Below are 19,979 nucleotides of genomic sequence, written 5' to 3'. Positions count from 1 at the left end.
CTCTCAGTTTGATGACACAATTTCATGAATCCTATTATTAGGTATTATATACTCTTATATATCAACCACATTGGCCTCAAAACTTTGTAAACTTAACAAATATTCTTTCCTTTTTTTTTCTTTTTGTGGCTCCATAGTTGTGTCCATCTGGCCCCTGGTCTCTCTATCAATGTCTCTGACTCTCCCTTTCTGCAGCCCCCCCCCCCCCCCCCCACATGTATCATCAGCCCTGCCCTGAGTCAGTTAGAGGTTAATGTTCGTTTCTCCTCTCATCTCTGCTTCTGTCTTTTCTGTTATTACATGTGGCGATCTCTATCTCCACCTGTGTGCAACCACAAGGAAACACTAACTGCCGCATTTTGTGCAGATGCACATAAAGTACGTAGAGATATTGGTAGAGAGGACGTCAGTGTCATGCGTGTGTAAATGCTTAATACGAGTTATTATGAACCACATTTTTGGGATGATGTAATCATACGGACTGAGCTTTACTTCTGCCTTTGAAATTATAGACTAAAAAAAATGAAAATGAAATGGACCAAAAAGTAAAGAGGTTTAGGTCGTGGTGAGTCAGGGTCATAAGTAAACATAGTCTCACACAAACTGCGGTTGTGTAACATTGTGAATACATTGAGGATTGGCCACAAACTGAAATAGGCACCTTATATATTTCAGTGCAACAGAAAGGTCACTTTAAAGCTCGGTTTGAGCACAATCGCTAGCTGCAAGGGAGCTTTCAGTGTGTGTCTTCGTTCACTCACAGTCTGAGCTGCAATCCTGCACAAAGAAAAGCAGTTTTTCAACAGACACCATTTGGTTTTATGGTTGTTAAATCCAGCAGGTTTGTAGAGGTGAGATGCAGCGGGGCATGTATAGAGCTAACACCAGTGTTAAGTCAGCAGCTGTTGCTTGTATAAAAATTGTCTAAAAATCAATGTGCAGCAGAATAATGATTGTTTTTCTACCTAATTTTAAAGGTCCTATATTTTACACTTTTATTCAAAGTGTTGATATCCATAAGAAGATATATTTGGGGTTTAAAGAACCCAAAACCATCTCTCTCAGGCTTCTCTCTGGAGCTCTAGTAACAACAGGTCGGTGAGAGAGGATCTGAGTCTCTCTTCTGATTGGCTGACTGTTTTCTGAGTGATCAAATAAAAATATAGCAGATTTCAGATAAACACTCAGAGAAACCAAGTCCTGCAAGGTTGGATGGTGGGTCCAGGTGGGCCATGCTGGGGGCATGGGTGAGAGCCTTGACTGCTTTGTTGTGACATCACAAAGTTACAGAAGTCCTGACGGCTTGTTTTAAGGCTCAGGTTCTGAATACAGGCTGTGTGCATCTCTCTGTGGACTGAGGCTTTGATAACTTTACAGTATTAATATAGAACCTAGACCTGCTTTATGATCAGAAAAGACATGGTCATCTCACTTTATACAAAATTTCCTACATAGGGCATGTGGGACATGAATCATATAAAATTGTGGTGTTTTGTTTTTTGGTGTTTCTGTTTGGGGGAATTTTTAATGAAAACAGAATCTGAATCCATGTTCAGATGAATCCACTCAGCAGCACTTCCCCTAATAGGACTCTCTGTGCCAGGGACAGATCCATGTTCACAAATATTGACTGGACTCTCCCAGGTAACTGAGATGTTTCCTGCTTTAACTCAGTTCAGGCCACATTCAGGCTGTCAGCCAGAACAGTGTTCAGTTTTTGTAGTTAGAAACTGAACCTTCTCCTCACACTATGCTGTGTCGTCAGTTTTTGTTTTTTGTTTTTGAATGGAGGCTAATCGGCACAATCAAAAGCTGCTATGTTGTTTCCTTGTATTTTTTTCTCTTCACCTTCTACAAGAGGAGCCCCTGCTCACTGTGAACTGGATGAAGAGCATCAACTTGCAGCGGGAGGAAGAGGAAGTTTTTGATCTGTCATCTGGATAAAAATCATTTTAAGTTGACAAAATCTATATGAAACGAAAACAGGAAGCCGTAACCATCCTCATGACGGTTTTCCTCTTAGTATTGTGTCCATAAATTCTCATATTTTATTCATTTATAGTCAGAGAGTGTGTGCGTGCATGTGTGTGTCAGCATAGCTGGTGTGTTCACAACACTGCAGCCAGCATCAGTTATTCAACAGGGACAAATTAGGCATAGACAGACACGCGGCTAAACAGGAGGACAGGCATGAGTGGCTGCCGACAGGAGAGTGTGTGTGTGTGTGTGTGTGTGTGTGTGTGTGTGTGTGTGTGTGTGTGTGTGTGTGTGAGTGTGTGCGCGTGCGCGCGTATGCTGGTTTGTTTGAAGTAAATCTAGTGCATTAGCAGTAGGAGTGAGTCCAGCTGTATAAAGTTATACTCCATAGCCTGAATCTGTGTGTGTGTGTGTGTGTGTGTGTGTGTGTGTGTGCGCGCATCTCTCCCTGTTTTTATTAATTTATGATGAACAAATGGACACACTAAATAAACAGACTGTAGCACATCAACTGTAAAAGGTATTAATTTCATTGCAGCCATTACTGCTGGGCTCTGCGGGGTATTTCAGAGAACGCTCTGCAGCCTGCTTTGTTTGCAGCTTTCCCTTCAGCGTGCACATGGACCGTTCCGTCCTGTCGTTTTATCTTTGTGAGGACCAGTTTGACCTTTACACCTCCAGAGTGAGGACATTTGTGGACAGCCCTCCCTTCTTTAAAAGGCTGTTTAAGGGTTAAGATGTGGTTTTAAGGTTGAGGTTAAAGGGTCACTCCACTGATTTTACACATCAAACCCGGGTCATTAGTCACGGTTAGCACCACTCAGCCTGTGAACACAGTTGTGTAACACTGACTGTGGCTCTGGAGCAGCACCCCGATGATGTCATACTGATGTTTATCAGGGGTTATCTCATTATGAACTTGGAGACATCAGGTTTTTAACTCAAAACTTGTGTTGAGATGTGGAGTTTGAAAGATGTGATTGTTTACCAAGAAAGGGACCCGATCACGTTGCATTATGGGAAGTGTAGGGTCGAATGTTTTTAGATCTCGACCCATGATCAAATATCTCTGCTTCTGCTGCACCAGTTTTTGTTTGCTTTTCATCTGCCTCTTGCAAGGCTCCGGCTTTATGGAGGTGCAGTACTGCGTAGTGTGCATCAAACCACAGAAGGGTAAGACACCCCTGTTATCTTCTTTTAGAATATGTACATTTTGAATAACAATATAATATGTACACAAGAAGTATGTTTAAGATAACACATTTAGAGGCTAATTAAATCATTAGAGAATACAACTTTGTTATTATAAAACTAAATGTAAAATATTGTAAAGGGGCATCTTACCCCCCATACCGAGGAAAGAAGCCACTGGGGGGCATCATGCATCATTTTTATGTATACAAACTTAACATTTATGCATATGATTCACATTATTTTCAAATTTTGATGTTGCTTTTAACATCACATAACATATATTTTAATTTGCGCATTGTTTTTCGAACAATTTCATTTATGCTCATTAATTTTAAATTGATGGCCAGAGACAAAGAGAGATTTGTTTAAAAACATTTATTCATTGCTATTTAAATTACTGACATAAGAATCATGTTAGACACATAAGCAAGTGAATAATTAAAATGATATAACATCACTATAGATGCTAAGCCTACACCATTAATGCTAGCATGCTAGTGCTACATTAAGCTAATTTAGTTAGCTATGATGTTATCAGCTATTTAGCCTTTTAAACTGACAATAATACATCTTCTACTATTGGTTAGCTGTTATGTTATTGTGTTAGATGTGCATATTTTCTCAGAAATCTACCAAGGCTAGACTTTTCAAAATCAACTTTCTTTCACATTTTACAGAGGAGGGGGTTATCTGACCCTGGTTTACCTTCCTTTTTTTTGTAACTTAGAGCACAGAGCGTCAAATATTGTCTGAAAGTTGGCATCACATGTCAGGATACTCTGAATAAAGCCAGACATCACATTAGTGCTGGTATCAATCAGCTGGTGTTCATCATTTAATGAGGCACTATTTCAAGAAGGATCCTCACAAGCATAGCAGTTCTAACATGTATGTGTGTGTGTCTGTGAAGGGTCTGCAGTGTGTCAGTCCAGAGGCCGTGTGCGCTCTGTCACTGAGAACAGATAAAACACAATGTCCTCCCTGTTCTCTCTCTCTTGCTCTTTGTCCCAGTGTCTCTCGCTCATTCTTGTTTTGATTTTTCACTCTTGGCATTTTGATTCTCCACATCAATGCGACTGCTGCTAAATTTGAAATTGCTGTTTAAGTGTCAAACACGTTTCATCTCTTTCATCATTTTCACGTGAAGTGTCTTTGTCCACACTGAGGCACTAAAACTGCAGAAACACACACACACATCTTTCTCTCTTTAATCTTTTAGTTGAGGTCGGATGCACAGGTGGTTTTCACAGGAAAGTTTCCTGGATCTCAGGAGGTTAAAATGGACTCTTTCTGTTTCAGTTTGGCATCTTAAAGCTCAGTTTCAGTTTTCACCGATTTCCACAGAGAAATGTCTGGATTTTTCTGCCTCCCGAACCGGTGCCAGCCAGGACCAGAGGCTTATTGTTTTTGGGTTCTCTGTCCGTCCATCCTATTCTAGACATGTTACCTCAGTAAGGCCTTGATGGACTTTCTTCAAATTTGGCAAACTTGGCAAATTTAGCAAATTGGGACTCAATGACAAACTGATTAGACTTTGGTTGTCAAAGGTCAAAGTCACGGCGACTTCACAAAACGTGGTTTTGGCCTTGAACACAATATCTCCGTAATGCCTTGAAGGAAATTTGGTATAAACATTAACTTGGTCTCTCACAAACCACTTTTTAGTCATTACTGAAGACTTCACACAGCAATTATGACAGAATTTCACACAAATGGTTTTTATATGACTCTGGATAAACAGGGATGTAAACTGAAACCAGTCTGAGTGGCAGAGGAATACAACAATAATTTTTTTTTTTTTTTTTGATTGAAGCAGTTTTTTGCTCCCACTGAGGCCGTTCTCTGTCTGTTGTTGGATGTTTGATGCCAGTTTGAATGTGGACATATAGACAGATAGAGAAGCACCTGGAAGCACTGGCACAGAAGCTGAGTGATGTGCTGCTGCGGACGGGGCCGACCACAAAAACGTGTTTTAGCCACTTTAAAAAAATACCAGTTTAAGTGTTAAATGTAATGTGTGTGTGTGTAATGTCTTTTTTTGAATAGTTTCACCACTTTATGGTTCTGTCAAACAGCCCTTTTTTTTTGGGACTACATTTTGGGAACTGCTGAGCTATGATATTACTACGCACAAGTGCAACTGTGGTGTGCACTGTATTACTCCGCAGATCAGCTGTTTGAGTCAGCAGAGCTCAGTGTAGGTGAGCTTGTGCGTAGTTCAACGGTTGAAACAACATAGTTCTGAATCAGCTGACTGTAGATAACTAGCTCACACAACCCCACAGCAAATAACCACAACCATCACTTAATGTTTGTGACTTAAAGTAACTGTCTTTATTTTAAACTGGGCTTTGTCTTTGTCGGATACTGTAAGTGAGAAGTGGATCTAAAAACAGAGTGTGTGTGCGTGTGTGTGTGTGTGTGTGTGTGTGTGTGTGTGCGTGTGTGTGTGTGCCCAGTATGTCTAGAGTGAGTCTGAGCCATAAGTTCAACAGTGTCATGTGCTCTTACTTCAACCTTGAAAGGCTGTGGGTATGTTTGTTTGTGTCTGTGTGTGTAAAATGTGTGGCACTGTGTATATGTGTGTGTGTGTGTGTGTGTGTGTGTGTGTGTGTGTGTGTGTGTGTGTGTGTGTGTGTGTGTGTGTGTGTGTGTGTGTGTGGGGGGGGACAAAGCCAGCAGGTGTGAACAGGAGTCATCACTTGTTGAAGGACCTTTATTTTTGTACATGCACACACTAACACACTAACACACACAGTAAGGCTCCACAGTTAAGTCCAACAGACACAATCACGATGTAGTGTTTTTCAGCGATGCAACATGTTTTTACTACACAACTGCATGTTTGACTTCATGTGGAGAATAACACAATAAAATCTGAACATTTGAAGCTTTGTTTACTCGTCAGTTACATTCATTTATCGATTTATCCCCCAAAGTTTAATGTGTAACTGATAAATAATCACGACATGTCAGTATTGAACAGAATGACTAATCATCATACACACACACACACACACACACACACACAAAGAGACAAATGCATAACATGCTTAAGATGCATTAGGGCGGGGGAAGGGCAGGGGGGGTGTGGGGGCAGGATGGAGGGAAACCTGCTTTATTGAGTTAAAGCCTGCAATTTAATTTCCTTGTGTGTGTCTGTCTGTGTGTGTGTGTGTGTGTGTGTGTGTGTGTGTGGGTGTGTGTGTGTGTATGTGTGTGTGTGTGTGTGTGTGTGTGTGTGTGTGTGTGCATTGATGTGTGTACAGTTTGAAGATGTTCTCAAAAAACAGGATAAATGAATTAGATTTGACTCCATGTTAAATATGCAGCACAATATGCACACACTTTTACACACACACACACACACACACACACACACACACACACACACACACACACACACACACACACACACACACTTTTACACATGTACACAAACACACACTCTTGTTTGTCACATGATGAAGACCATGTGATGTTTGAAGTAGCTGAGCTACACCTTCAAATGAGATCAGTCGGAACAAAAGCAGCGTTTGTTTAGTTCAGTTATTAATGTTGTTATTATCGTCCTCATCTGGTTTAATGAGCAGGTAGGAATAAATAACCTGAGACACACTGTGTGATGCACTGTGGACCGCCTCAGCAGTAGTAATTTCAAGTTGCACATTAAGCAGGTTAATGGAAACGCAGCTTCTGTGAAGTGTAGACTAACAGAGGAGTGTTACCCTTTGCAGTATCTCTGTGTTCAGCATCAGTTTTTATGTTTGGTTTTAAAATCACAGATGTGTTAGACAGCTGGATGTGAGACTTACTCTTGTTTGGTGTCGTCTTCACTGAAGCCAAAATGTGTCCAATTGACGGACATGTTTTCTTTTTAGGTAGAAGCGTGAACACATGTATTAAAGGAACTGACAGACTAAATAACCTTCTAAATGTCGGTTTTAATACTTTGTTGGGCGATTGCCCAGCCCTGCCATTTTCCCACAGACCACCATTGTAAGAGAGAGGGATGTAAAACTGCTCGCTGGACATCTTGATCTGCACACAGGATAAAATTATTGTCCTTTTAAGGATGAACTTTTTATACATTGAGAATTTGATATTTTAAAGCTGATAGGATGAGTGGACCAGCTTGAAATAGAGAAAAAGCTTTCGGGCCTTTGCACTGGGTGAACAACAGTGGGTCATTCAAACAAATGGGCTTCATGTCAGGACAGTGTCCATGTGTTTAATCTTCCCAGAATCCCAGTGAATTATGTCCACGCTGGATGATTCTGCACTTCACGGTTTACATCTGACTCTCATGTAGGAGAGTAAAGTTTTTGTCCAGTCACAGACCTGCAGTTTTCTTTTTTATCAGCTATTACTGATCTTTCCCTAAACTTCACCATCCTGTAGTCACCATGCATAGATACTATAGAAAACATCTGGTGATGGAGTCAGAACAGCCCAACACATCTGGACAAAGGTGAGCTGGGCACTACAGATATGACAAAAGAACAAAACAATGACGAAAATAAGGAGTATGTTAGTTGGAACCTGTCGATTTGTTTGCAGTATAATGATCAATTATAATGATCAGTTGTTATCAAAACATGTTGCACACCTGGATTCACAACACCGCGTCCACACGCACTGTCCCTCTTCCTCCACTGATAAAGAGTGTATCTCTCTCTGCACACCCTCCTGTGACCTCTGACCTTTGTGTGCGTACGGCCGCCAGCAGGGAGGAGGAGTAAAACTAGTGCCGTGCATTGGACCATGTGTAAGAGGATGAACACGCGCCAACAACAGCGGTTGGACACACACACACCGAGGGGCCTTTTCCTTCCTCCGCCGGCTCTATATTTAGTGACATCTGCACCTGTGTGTCTGAGCACGCTCAGCAAGCAGCTGATGAATGGAGGGCTGTGACCTCAGAGGAAGGGAGGCGGTGTGTGTGTATTTGTTTGAGATGTTTGGGGTCCACACGGTCAGTTCGCTTTTTTCTCTTCTTGTCGGCCTCATAATCGTCATCATAGCTGGTTTATTGGTGACTGACAGTGTGGCACTGCTATGAATTATACATGAATTCTGTTTCATGTATTATCTCATTTCTCTTTTCATGGAATGGGGTCAAAGTGGGTGTACTGTGTAAATCAGCAGAGCTTTAGGAGGATGGAACTTATTACTTTCCTTTTTGGTAAATTAATTATTGTTTTTGATTGATTAAGTCTAGAAATTGTGCTGGATGCCCCTACACAAGATCCCAGTGCCCAGAGTCCCACCATGAAATGAACAAAGCCAGCTGGATTTGTTCACAATGAAAAAAAGCATCTGGGTTAATGTATTCTCGACTTTTTTGACGTGGCAGTTTGTGACTTCTTGTCCCTGGATTTTGCAAAAAAAAACAAACACAGCTTCACATTGCAGAAGTTCCCTTCCTGCTTTCCTGTCCTGATGTATTATCATAACCCAGGGGATCAGATGTGAAACGATGAATTGATTAATAGGTTTGGGCTAATATTCAATAATATCAAATACTGCAACATTTCCCATCATATGTGATATATTTCATAATATTTAATTTTTAATTTAAATTTTTTTGCTGTTGAGTCCGACCGTCATTTCTCTGCTTTCACTGCTTTCACCCACAAACCATAATGATATCATACATCATGATAACTGGGCTGGACTGTGTTCACATGATAAATTTTGAATATCCCCCAAGTTTATCAATAATCGATTTTCAATCTTCAGCTAATTTATTGTCAACACTTTCTCTGTTTCCTATCATAGTAAACTGAAATTTAAACACATGGTCTTGGATGTGTGACATTTTATAGACTAAATAAATAATCAAATTAGATCATTTGGTAATGAAAATAATAATTAGCTGAAGCCCTGTCTGGAAAAGTAGCTCTAACTAAAAAAAGAAGTGGTTATACTCAAATTAATAATTTACTTACATTGAAAAAATGCTTAGATATTTAAAAAGAAGTAGATCAGTGTAAAACAATAAAAAAACTTCTCAGTTTTATGTCCCCAGGCAGCCAAAAGATGTTGCTGCAAAATATCACTGATTACTGTAGAAGATGCAGATGAGATGTAGTTAATAGAAGCGTTTTAACTAATAAACTCTAACTAATAAAAAAATTAACATTGTTTTTTTTTTTCAGATTTTACATAGAAACCAAGAACAATGAGCCGTAGCCAGCTTCCACTCCTCCACTAATAAATCACAATGTCAGTTTTATTTAGTGTAATTTTAGTGTGTGTGTGGACGCAGAAACAAAACACTTCACTTGTACAGTTGTTGACACACCTACACGTCGCCTTCCAGGATCTGACAGAAAGACAACGCTGTCTCTTTGACTGACGCTAGCAACAAAAACAGCCCAAATTTCTTTATCTGGGCAGTGTTCAAGTCAGTCGTCCCCCCAACCCCCCCCCCCTTTGCCAGATTCATGGTGACGTCCTGCCACTCTCATATGTCCATCTGCCACAGCAACTTCCTTCCTTCCGTTCCTTCTTCGAGAAAATGCAGATAGATGAGAATAATTATCTTGTTAAACCTCAAAATGCTCGCAACGTACTGATTATACTGATGATGAAAATCCATTGGCGCCCCCCCACCCAAAAAAAGAAAACACTGGATATGGAAAGAAAATGTGTTAACCAAAAAAATCAGGCACCCCCAACCCCACCACCCCACCCCACCTCCCCTCACATTGGAACGATCCAACAAACTTTCTCTGTCCTCCCCCTCATCCGTCTCGCTCGCTCTGCTTTCCATCTCCCACTGTATACTTTACTGAACCCACGCCTGTTCGCCTTCACTGCACCAAGTCTTCACTTGGTGAGTGTGTGTGTGAATGTGTGTGCGTGCGTGTGTGTGTGTGTGTGTGTGTCTGCGTGCAAAGGGGGATTATGAACATTGTGGGTGGTACAAGCTGCTGGTAGAAGCTCAGTGAGCCCCTGCCCGATGCCCACTTGCTTTCATGAGATGAGCTCAAAAGCACTCAGGCCTGCACACAGATACACACACACACACACAAACATGTATTCACACACTTAATACACACTCAACACACACACACACACACACACACTTTGCTGTATACTTTCATACACGTGCAGACACTCAATAGATTGCAGAGCAGCAGTTTTCTTCGCTCCCCAGAGCTTCTCCCTGACCTGAACACATTCAGACTTCAGTGTGTCTGAGTGTGTGTGTGTGTGTGAAGCGTATGTACATCTATGATGTGTGGGTGTGTGACAGGATATGTGTCAACCTCTACTTCGCTGTAAGTCACACACCACAGTCTTTCTTTTTCCTCCAACTTTCTCTCTTCTACATGTTACAACATCATCGCTGTGTCGCAAGTGATGCTGTGAAATTTTGGCCAAACAGGATGTTATGATCAGTTTCCCACAGGTTGGCCACTTGTAGAATATTTTCCTCTGATACCAATGCATCACATCACAATATCATAGAAAATGTTTGCAAAACCTAAAGTTTATATGGAAGCAAATCAGTCCCATAACAATTTGAATTATATCGGCAACTGAATTCATCATTTTGAAATGTAAACACCACTGAATGCCTAGTATTTTAAGTCATTTTTAATTTTTCAAATTTAAAGTTTCCAGTAGATATTTATTTTCCAGTGGACATTTATTTTTGGTTTCTCAAATTCTGAATTCAATTTCAAATTCAAGTGCTCACTATTGAAACACTATATTCAAGTCAAATTTAAATCAAGTGAAAACTCCGGTTGCTTAAATACACTTGGTCAAATTCAGGATATAAAATTCAGGGACGCCAAGGAAAAGCAACTGAGCCTGGATGGAATCAGTCTGTGTCTTTATGCCCATTGGTTCCCTGCTCCCTGTGAACGGGTGTGCAGTGATGCCTGCAGTGACGGCCGAGGTAGTGGTGTTAGCATTGTGTGCTGCTGCTGCAAAACTTTCTTTGACAGAGGTGATTTTAGTCGTTTTGCCTGAAAAGAAAAGTCCAGTCCTTCTTCTCCACCACCTTCATTCATCCTTGTTTTTCTTTCTGTGGTCGATCTGAGGTTTTCTGCATATTATAAGTCAGAGGTTTTCCCCTTCAGATGAATGAAGGTTGCAGAGGGAGAGATGTCATGTGATGCAAAGATACTGCAGGAGGTGAAAGATAGTTAATGTATTTTTAAACTCTTAGCATCTGATCTCTGCAGTTTGCCTCAAAATCCATTCCTTGTTGGAGTCATAACAGATCTGAACAGACAGACATTATAACCTCATTTTTAGATTCAGTGTGACTTACACCCTTCAGAATAACATTATCTCTGATGTTCATTGTGGATAATCGTCCATAAATCTGCCAGAAATGAAAAAAGACACTGCTCATAACTCCAGAACTTCTTCTTTTCTTTAGTATCAAATTAAACCAGTGATAGTTAGATGGAGTTAGATACATCTGTAGGTACAAACAAAACAAAACAGCAACTGCTAATAGCTAATCAATATATTTTTTATATTAAGGCCAAATATTGGCTTAATTTGTAGCCCACAGAAAATATACCACACCAGCTAAGAAGAAATAAAGCTAGAGAGACCAGTTATACTCAATTACAGCTAATTTTATACTCATTTGTACAATAAACTCTCTCCACTTGTCTCTCTTTCTTTCTCCTTCCCCTCATCCCTCTTTACTCTCTTTCTGTCCTCCCTCCTCTTCATTTGTCTGCAGATCGACCTGGAGCCGGAGGGGAAGGTGTACGTTGTTATTGACCTGTTAGGATCTTCCAGTGAAGGTAAGAACTGATTTTTACATGAAGGTAATGGTCGACTCGGGGCCAAGGTCAGCTGACACATATGAGTCACAGCAGTTATCCTCGTCTGTCCTTTTGCTTAATGACACAAAAGAGCTGCTGTGTAATCATCGCAAAAGCTACAGGTCTAATCTCCCCTTTTTTGTGTGTCTATTTCTGTCATTTTATTTCTCTAGATTATCTGTTGATGAGGACAGCAGGTTTTTATTTTTTGTCTGAGTCATTGTGGCCGTCGCAGCTGATGCTACCTTCTGAGTTCCTCTTATTTCTACACTAGAAATATACAACCCACAATTTCCACGTGAATTTATCTGGAAGTGGTTTTTGTATGATTTGTTTGACAAGTGGTTGTAACACAGGATGTGTTCGTGTTGAACAAGCTTTGGATGAAGTTTCCCTCAAGATAACTACATGAATAGAAAATATTGAAAAGTCTCTCTGTGACCAGAAAGACCATGAAAAAGGTTTTAAATTGCATTATTGAAATTGGTGAACGCTGCAGAAATCCTGCAAAAGCTTTTGTAAGCTTGTTGGATTTAATCATTATGGCATCATATCAATGAGCAATTAAAGGAGGCATACCGTATCTTATATATACATAAATAACATTTTACATTTGTTTAGTTGAAATTGCAGTTAATTTCGGCAAAGAGTACAAGAAAAAAATCATAAATTCTCTAAAGATAATTGATAATAGATGGAAAAAACACACTTTATATAATGTAGTTTTATTTAAATATCCATAAATAACATTTCTATATATACTTAAGAATGAGGGTGGGCTTTTAATGCTCAGTTTAATATAATGATATATCTCTGTCGAGTTACACAGTTTCCCCTCCAGGGGGTAAAGATGCAGTATACTTAAAAACACGTGTCGCCTCACTGTCAAATAAAGAGCCTGTGTGTGTCGTACATGTCTGAACAGACTCGGAGAGCCTGAAGCTTCTGTTGCAGGCACATGAGCAGAGCTGTAAAGATGAATACAACCCACTGAGTTATAAACATCCATCTGGTTCAGGGAGCAGAGAAAATAGAATAAATAATAAATATAATAAATAAAAGCATTTTGTGCTTTTAACAGTGACGCCAACAAGTAAATGATTTGAATACACATGAGACGGAAGTATAAACCAGTTCTAATGAGTTTGTGTGGTGAATCAGCCTCATATCTACATTACAGTCATGCTTGTTTTATGAGCTTTATACACCACATTAATGTGTTGTTGAGCCTTTAGTGGGAATTTTCAGGAAGAGAAGATGGAACAATAATAATAAACATATTTGTGTTAAAGAAAACCAAACAAGATAAGAGAAACTGCCTCTGTAACTCTTGATCATTTATTTGCATTGATAAATCATCTTTTCCAAAAGCAAGTACAAAACACATCAGACACTTTATATGGAAAACAAGAAAATAGAAACTGCAGAACAAACAGAAACATGAGCAATAATATAAATGTGTTAAATCAAAAATTTATCGTTCATAAATGTATATTTGAATTTCCATAAGACAGCTGTTTTCTGTCTGAGGCTGACGTCTCCCTTTGATGTGCTGTGTGTGCGTGCGTGTGTGTGTGTGTGTTGTCTGAAGTGCTTGTGGTTTTGCAGTAAAAGTAAAAGCTGTGTGTGTGTTGAGTAACACTTCTCTGCAGCCTCTCTGTCTCTCCATCTGCCTTTCATTGCAGATGCACTTCAACATGGTCTCTCTCACTCTGATATACTGAGTAAAAGTAGCACCTTAAGAGCTTGTCATCTTTTGATAAAAACTTAGCTTTTGATTAGGACTTCTCTGTTTGTGTGTCTGCAGTCCTGATTCAGTCTGTCACTGTGTGTAATCAACACCATTACATCAGGAAATAGACACATTTCCTGTGCATTTGTATCAGTCCAATACAGTAATGATGCCATGCTGTAAATAATAATAAAATGATAAACTTTATTTACACAGCACATTTCATGCATGGAGTAGTGTAGCTCAAACTTTACAACAACGTGAAAAAATAAGAACAAAATCAGGAAAATTGAAACAAAATCTAAATCAAATGAAAAACAAAAGAAGCAGATCTGATAAGAATAAGAACAGAATATGTGAAAAATAGAAATAAAACGAGAAAGGCAGTTATGACAAAATATATAAAGGATAAGAATAAAAGAAAGAAAGTGCTTTTCATTAGCAGTTTATTGATGACACAGGGTTCAGTGTTTGACTCTTCGCTGTGAGATCACCTCATTGTTTATAATGTGAGACTTTGTGCTGAGAGACGACATCAGGCTGTGATATCTTCTCCTCCAGGAAGTGGCTTTATGCTCACATGTCACAGGCTGTGGATGAGAAGGACGTACAGTGAGGAACTGATCTGATACGTTGCATCGGTTCTGTATTACTCCTGATGCTAACATCTGTCCACACCACTAACAGTTTGGTTCTTGTCCAGATACGGATGATCAACGTTAAATATATTGTAACACTAAAAAGAAACAAAATGAATTACTGTAATTTTAAAAATGCAACTTTATAAACCTTCTAAAACCAAAGCCAAACTGTCCCTACTCAAGGCTGGTGAGGTATCAAACCTCACTACTTTTTTATACAAACCAAAACGGGACATTTTCTGATGTAAATCATACATTTTAAACCTAAGCTTGAGTTTCTTTAGGCAAAGTTGTGTGACAACAACCTTTGACATTTGACCAGTTTGGTTTTTATTATCAGGTTAATATTTTCCTCAAACTAAAGTATCTTACAAGTGTCATTTTGGGGTCAGTCCCAAGACTAAAAAGAGCCCTCATATCTTAAAGGTCCATATTTTACACCTCTCCTGTGTTTGATTTGAATTGTTTATATCCATAAGAAGATATATTTGTCCAGGTCCAGGTGGGTGGGGCTTTTGGGGCATGGCTGAGAGTGGTGACTGCTTTGTTGTGACATCACAAAGTTACAGAAGTCCTGACGGCTGGTTTTAAGGCTCAGTTTCTGAATACAGGCTGTGTGCATTTCTCTGTGGACTGAGGCTTTGATACTTTCACAGTATAAATATAGAACCTAGACCTGATTTATAATAAAAAAAGACATGGACATCTACCTTTATACAATATGGGACCTTTAAACATAAGGATAAAATATGACATTGCCTTCCAAAATGCCACCTAATTATCATGAGTCATGAAGTGTACTCTGTGGTTCAGGTTAGGGGAAGATGAAGAGATAGGATGTGAGCTCTTTTTTATTTCAGATGTCCTGTTGGCAGCAGGAAGACATCCAGTGTTATAAAACTAGCACAGCAATGACCAAGGACGAGAGCACACATTAGCTGTGTCTCTGAGTGACTAATCCTTTGAGCCTGCATAGGTGTGGAAATGTGAAGGAAGCATGAACACACACACACACACACACACACACACACACAAGCCCAGAGAGATCACCTGTGAAAGACTTCTAAGGAACATAGAAAGAGAGAAAGAGGCTGTTTATGCAGGAGGATCTGACAGACGTGTGAACAGGCTCCATGGCTTTTTGTAGTGTTTACAAATGGATAAATGTAGTTTGTTGAATCTTGTCACAGCTGTGGAGCATCTCCTTGGATAGTGATACTGCAGCAGAAACCTGCCAGTCTCTGGCCAACTAACCAGGGACAGCAGGGTTCAGGTCAGCTTGAGTCATTACCATATAAACTGAGTGTTGTTCAGCAGTCAAAACATTGTCTGCAGCAATGCACAACTGCTTTGTATGGATTTGAACTGGTTCTGATCCAACAAAAAGCACAGTACATGATCAGCCATTGTTATTGTTGTGCTGCCTCAATGCAGAGACTCTGTAGATACAACAAATCCCTCCGCAACTGTTTTCTTTCTCAAGAATATGACTGTGAAGATGAAATGGAGAAGAAAGCAGGAAGAAGCACTTCAGGACGTTCAGACCAAGAGCGGAGAGAGCGAAAAAAAGTTCATGGGTGCTCTGACAAAAAGATCACATGACAATCTTCTTGGGTGGAATCAATTATCTCATGATCTTAATCACGATCTGCATTTTGTTTCTACTCTGATTTTTCAAAGTCCTGACCAGAAATTGTGGTTTGTATCTTTCCACCTCTTTGACATTCTTTTGGATGTTAGCTCGCTGCTGTTCTTCACCCACAATGCTGTTTCCAAATGTGTCACGACCAATCACACTTCTTGCTTAGTTCATATGGAGTATTTGTTTGGACAGCGCCGTTTTATTTATGAGGTGCTATATGTAAGTGTTTTGATTTGGAAGTTCAGTCCCTGCTGCCCGGCTGCTCCAGCTTCTTGGCACAAGCCTCGGGTTGTCCTGCCTGCAGGCAGGTCTCTTGTCTTGTGGGCAGACTGTAACCTCACCGTCCCGTCCTGCAGCTGGTGACAGGGGTTTTTGTTCTGCTCAGGTGAACAGCTGGTACATGTGGTGCTAAACTAAACTCGTCAAGGCTGCAGAGCAGAGCAAGGACTGCAGTCGCCAGCTGCAGTCAGTGGGCTAGTAGCTGTTTAACAGCTGACGTTGGGCCTGGCTGGACACATTCTGTACGATTAATGTGAAAAGAAGATCAAATGTCGAAGTAAGATCATGCACGAACACACAAGATCATCATACAAGATCATCAGAGCGCCCACCTCTACTCTGATGCAGGTGATGTCGATGAAATGGACAGATAGCATCTTTCTTTAGAATGCTAGGTCTTGTAAACTGTATAAAGGCTCTGCAAAGCAAACCGACATGTCAGCTAGCATCTTTGTGCTAACTGAACACAAGTAGGATATAAGTTATCGACATTAATGTTACCGGCTGATTTGTGTGCTATGGTGCCAGTTAGCATGCACTTCCCTTCTATTATCACAAAATATATTATAGGCTACACTTCACTAACTCTCCTGGAACAACTACAATGTCAGCACCTTTGTTCATGCATCGTTTTTATGCCTCCACGTCAGCAACAGCCAGGGCCGGAGGCAATAAGTTTTCTGATTGTTCGTCTCACTCTTGTGAACACAATATCTCAGGAACGCCTCGAGGGAATTCCTTCAAATTTGGCACAAACTTTCATTTGGACTCAAGGATGAACTGAACAGATCTCCAACTTTAATGAGCAGAATCTTTATCAGAATCCAACAAATTTAAATACATCTCTGGGAGTTACAGTAACACAACAGTCAGCACAACAGCTCTTGTTTTAACACATTTATCAACCACAAGTAATGGATTCGTTTTGTGCCTTTGGCTCTGTGTCCGTCCTCTTCACCCTCAGCCAGAAACTTGATTTGATCCTTAAGAACCAAAATCTGAACCACTGCAACAACAAATCAGCCTCTCACTTCGCCAGATGTCTGCGACTTTCCCACCTTTTCTCAGGATATTACTCCACCGCCTCAGCGATGACAGAATCTACTTTTACGAGAAATGTTAGTGTTTGTGTGTGCGTGTGTGCGTGTGTGTGTGTGTGTGCGTGTGTGTGTGTGTGTGTGTGTGAGTGCGTGATTACGTGTTAGAGAGACATGACTGAATGGAAGAAGAGAAAGACAGAGGGAGTTAACCGGAGGTCGAGAGAGGGGGAGGGGGAGGGCGGGGGGTGATGAATTGATTAGTAAAGTGGAGTGTTCTCTAATGGACCAGTTACATCATCGACAGAGGGAGTGATAGAGAGAGAGAGAGAGAGAGAGAGAGAGAGAGAGAGATCAGAGAGTGACAAAGAGGTGTCATCAGGACGAGGACTCTGCAGGAAATATCACTTCTCTTTTTCTCTTTTATAAATTTATTAAATGATTTTTCTTTCTGTGTCTCTCTGCTGCTTTCTCCATCTGCAGTGACATACAATATATCTCTATATCGCTCTGTGTGTGTGTGTGTGTGTGTGTGTGTGTGTGTGTGTGTGTGTGTGTGAGCGAGCGAGCGAGCGAGCGAGTGGCTGAAATTGCAGTCATTACTTAAATGTGTTTGCATAGCAGAGAACACATGGACAAACTGTCAGGCCTGAGAGCTGCAATCAACCTATTAAGCTTTAATACACACACACACACACACACACACACACACACTCTCAGCCTTGCTGTCCCCAGGATGATAAGCCGCTGCCTGTTGCTAAAAGCGGGTGAAATATTTGTGGTTCTGTTATCCACGTTCTAACTTACAGAATAAAAATAAAATATGAACAAATAAATTCTTGCTTATTCTTAAATATGTCCCCCTCTTACAAGCACTAAGCTAAGTGCAGAGTCTGTAGAGCGTGGAGAAGAACCAGTAGGTTTCCATTTGCGTTATTAGCGCTGGATCAGCATTAGCATTAAGGTGCAAGAACTGAAATCACCTTCCTTTCATTTGAATGAACATGAAAGTGAGAATTGTTATGATTGTATCCCACAGTTTAAACATTATCACCACATGGACACATCTTCAGTTTAGACACCGTCAGCGTCAACGCGCCTTAAATCTCAAATAATTTGCTGGTTGTTAAGAACTCTGATGACTTTGGTGTCCAGTACCTTTTGGTTCATGTCTAAATACGAATAATATTCACATTTGTTTCAGTTGTGTGATAATCTACAGATGTTAGCATACTAACTCGTTAGCTTAGCACTACCGCCGCGTTTGTAACCATCATGCAAATATGTGTTTCTGTGGTGGACAAGTTAAAATGCTGCGACGAGTGAAGACGCCCAGAATAAAGTAACAATCTGACCCTAAGTCAAGTTAATGCTTGTTATTGGATATATATAAAAAAAGGAAGCAACACCACCAGCCTGCGTGAACCTTTAAATTATGGATGAAGACCACGAAGAGTACTGATGAGTACTGATACACATCACTGTCTGCCCACCAGCTCATCTGTCAGACATTTCAGTCCAGAACGGGGTTGGCTTTTGCATTAAATTCTCCCAAAATAGAGCTTTTTAAAATGAGCTGAATTATGTTTTTTAATTTTCTCGTTGTCTATGATGTCACTGATTGTAGTTTGTCACAGTGACGCTGTGAGAACGTCGATCTATTTAAAGTCTTAACTTTTGGGGTTGTGATGAAGACATCATGGAGGAGCAACATGCCCCCCCCAACCCAACCCTGAACCCTTCACAGTGGAAAACACTAAGTCTAACACTGTTGCTAGGCAGCAGTCATCAGTTGCTAGGTGATGGTGATGGCGTATAGTGTAGAAAAGACTGAGGACAGGCAGAACAGGACAGAGAAGAAGGAATGCACAAAAAAGTCCAAGAGGCTGAAGAGATGTGGAGCTGAAAATGTCGAGTTTGTCTCTGAGCGACAGCTGGAAGGGAAGGACACACGAGCCGAGTGAGAAGAAACGACCACTGTCTGTCGTCTGAGACTGAAGGCAGACGATGTTTGATGATCGATCATGTCCCTGCAGTTATGAGGAGCCTGATGCTCAGTTCAGGGAGTGGAGGATGGAAACATGGCTGCCACAGTGATGAGGCCTGATGTCCACTCAGTCAGTTATGTCACTGTCACTGAGGGAAGTGTTAGAGCACTCTGCAGAATATATTTAATATCTGATGGGCCGCCAAGGTAACGTGAGTAATGAGTGGGAAGACAAATCATTTGCAGTTTGATGAAAATGTGATTATTAAAAATACATGTTTTAATATGAAATGATCTTTGAAAACATCAAAAATGTTTAAAAACTCCTTTAACAGTTTTTTTTTTGTTAGTTTCTTTGTTTTAAGGCCTTTCACTGTAAATAAGCCAATGATAGAAACTTTTATTTTGTCACCAGCTGGACCACATATTAGCAACAGGAAGAATTAAAAGGAAAGAGTCAAGAGACAGATGGTGAATTGACAAGTCATCTCTCCCCTGTCAAACAAAAAAGAAAAATTGAGCCTCCCCTGCTTTCAGTTCAGTCCCGAACCTGCGATTATTACCATTAGAATAAAAACGGCTCTGAGAAGGTCTTATTTGGCCTCCATATTGTTTTGTGGTCGGATGTGGGCCAGCAACATTTTTTTTAATTTTCAAGTGGGCCATGAGTCGGAAAAGGTTGGACA

The 19,979-nt window shown here is 40.4% G+C and overlaps 1 protein-coding gene across 1 annotated transcript in view; it reads left to right on the top strand.

Annotated features, from left to right (window-relative positions):
- The window catches only part of LOC139622577 (protein kinase C epsilon type-like), a 76,512-nt gene that overhangs the window by 20,916 nt on the left and 35,617 nt on the right, over nt 1-19,979 (top strand). The window contains exon 3 of the mRNA XM_071479956.1: nt 11,891-11,954. Within this exon, the coding sequence (XP_071336057.1) occupies nt 11,891-11,954 (64 nt within the window). The remainder of the gene's footprint in view (nt 1-11,890; nt 11,955-19,979) is intronic.

This window comes from Trachinotus anak, unplaced genomic scaffold (genome assembly GCF_046630095.1).
Source record: "Trachinotus anak isolate AG129_WGS33_773 ecotype Australia unplaced genomic scaffold, CSIRO_AGI_Tana_v1 ptg000007l, whole genome shotgun sequence".
NCBI lineage: Eukaryota > Metazoa > Chordata > Actinopteri > Carangiformes > Carangidae > Trachinotus > Trachinotus anak.
This window is presented reverse-complemented; position numbering and strand designations above follow the sequence as displayed.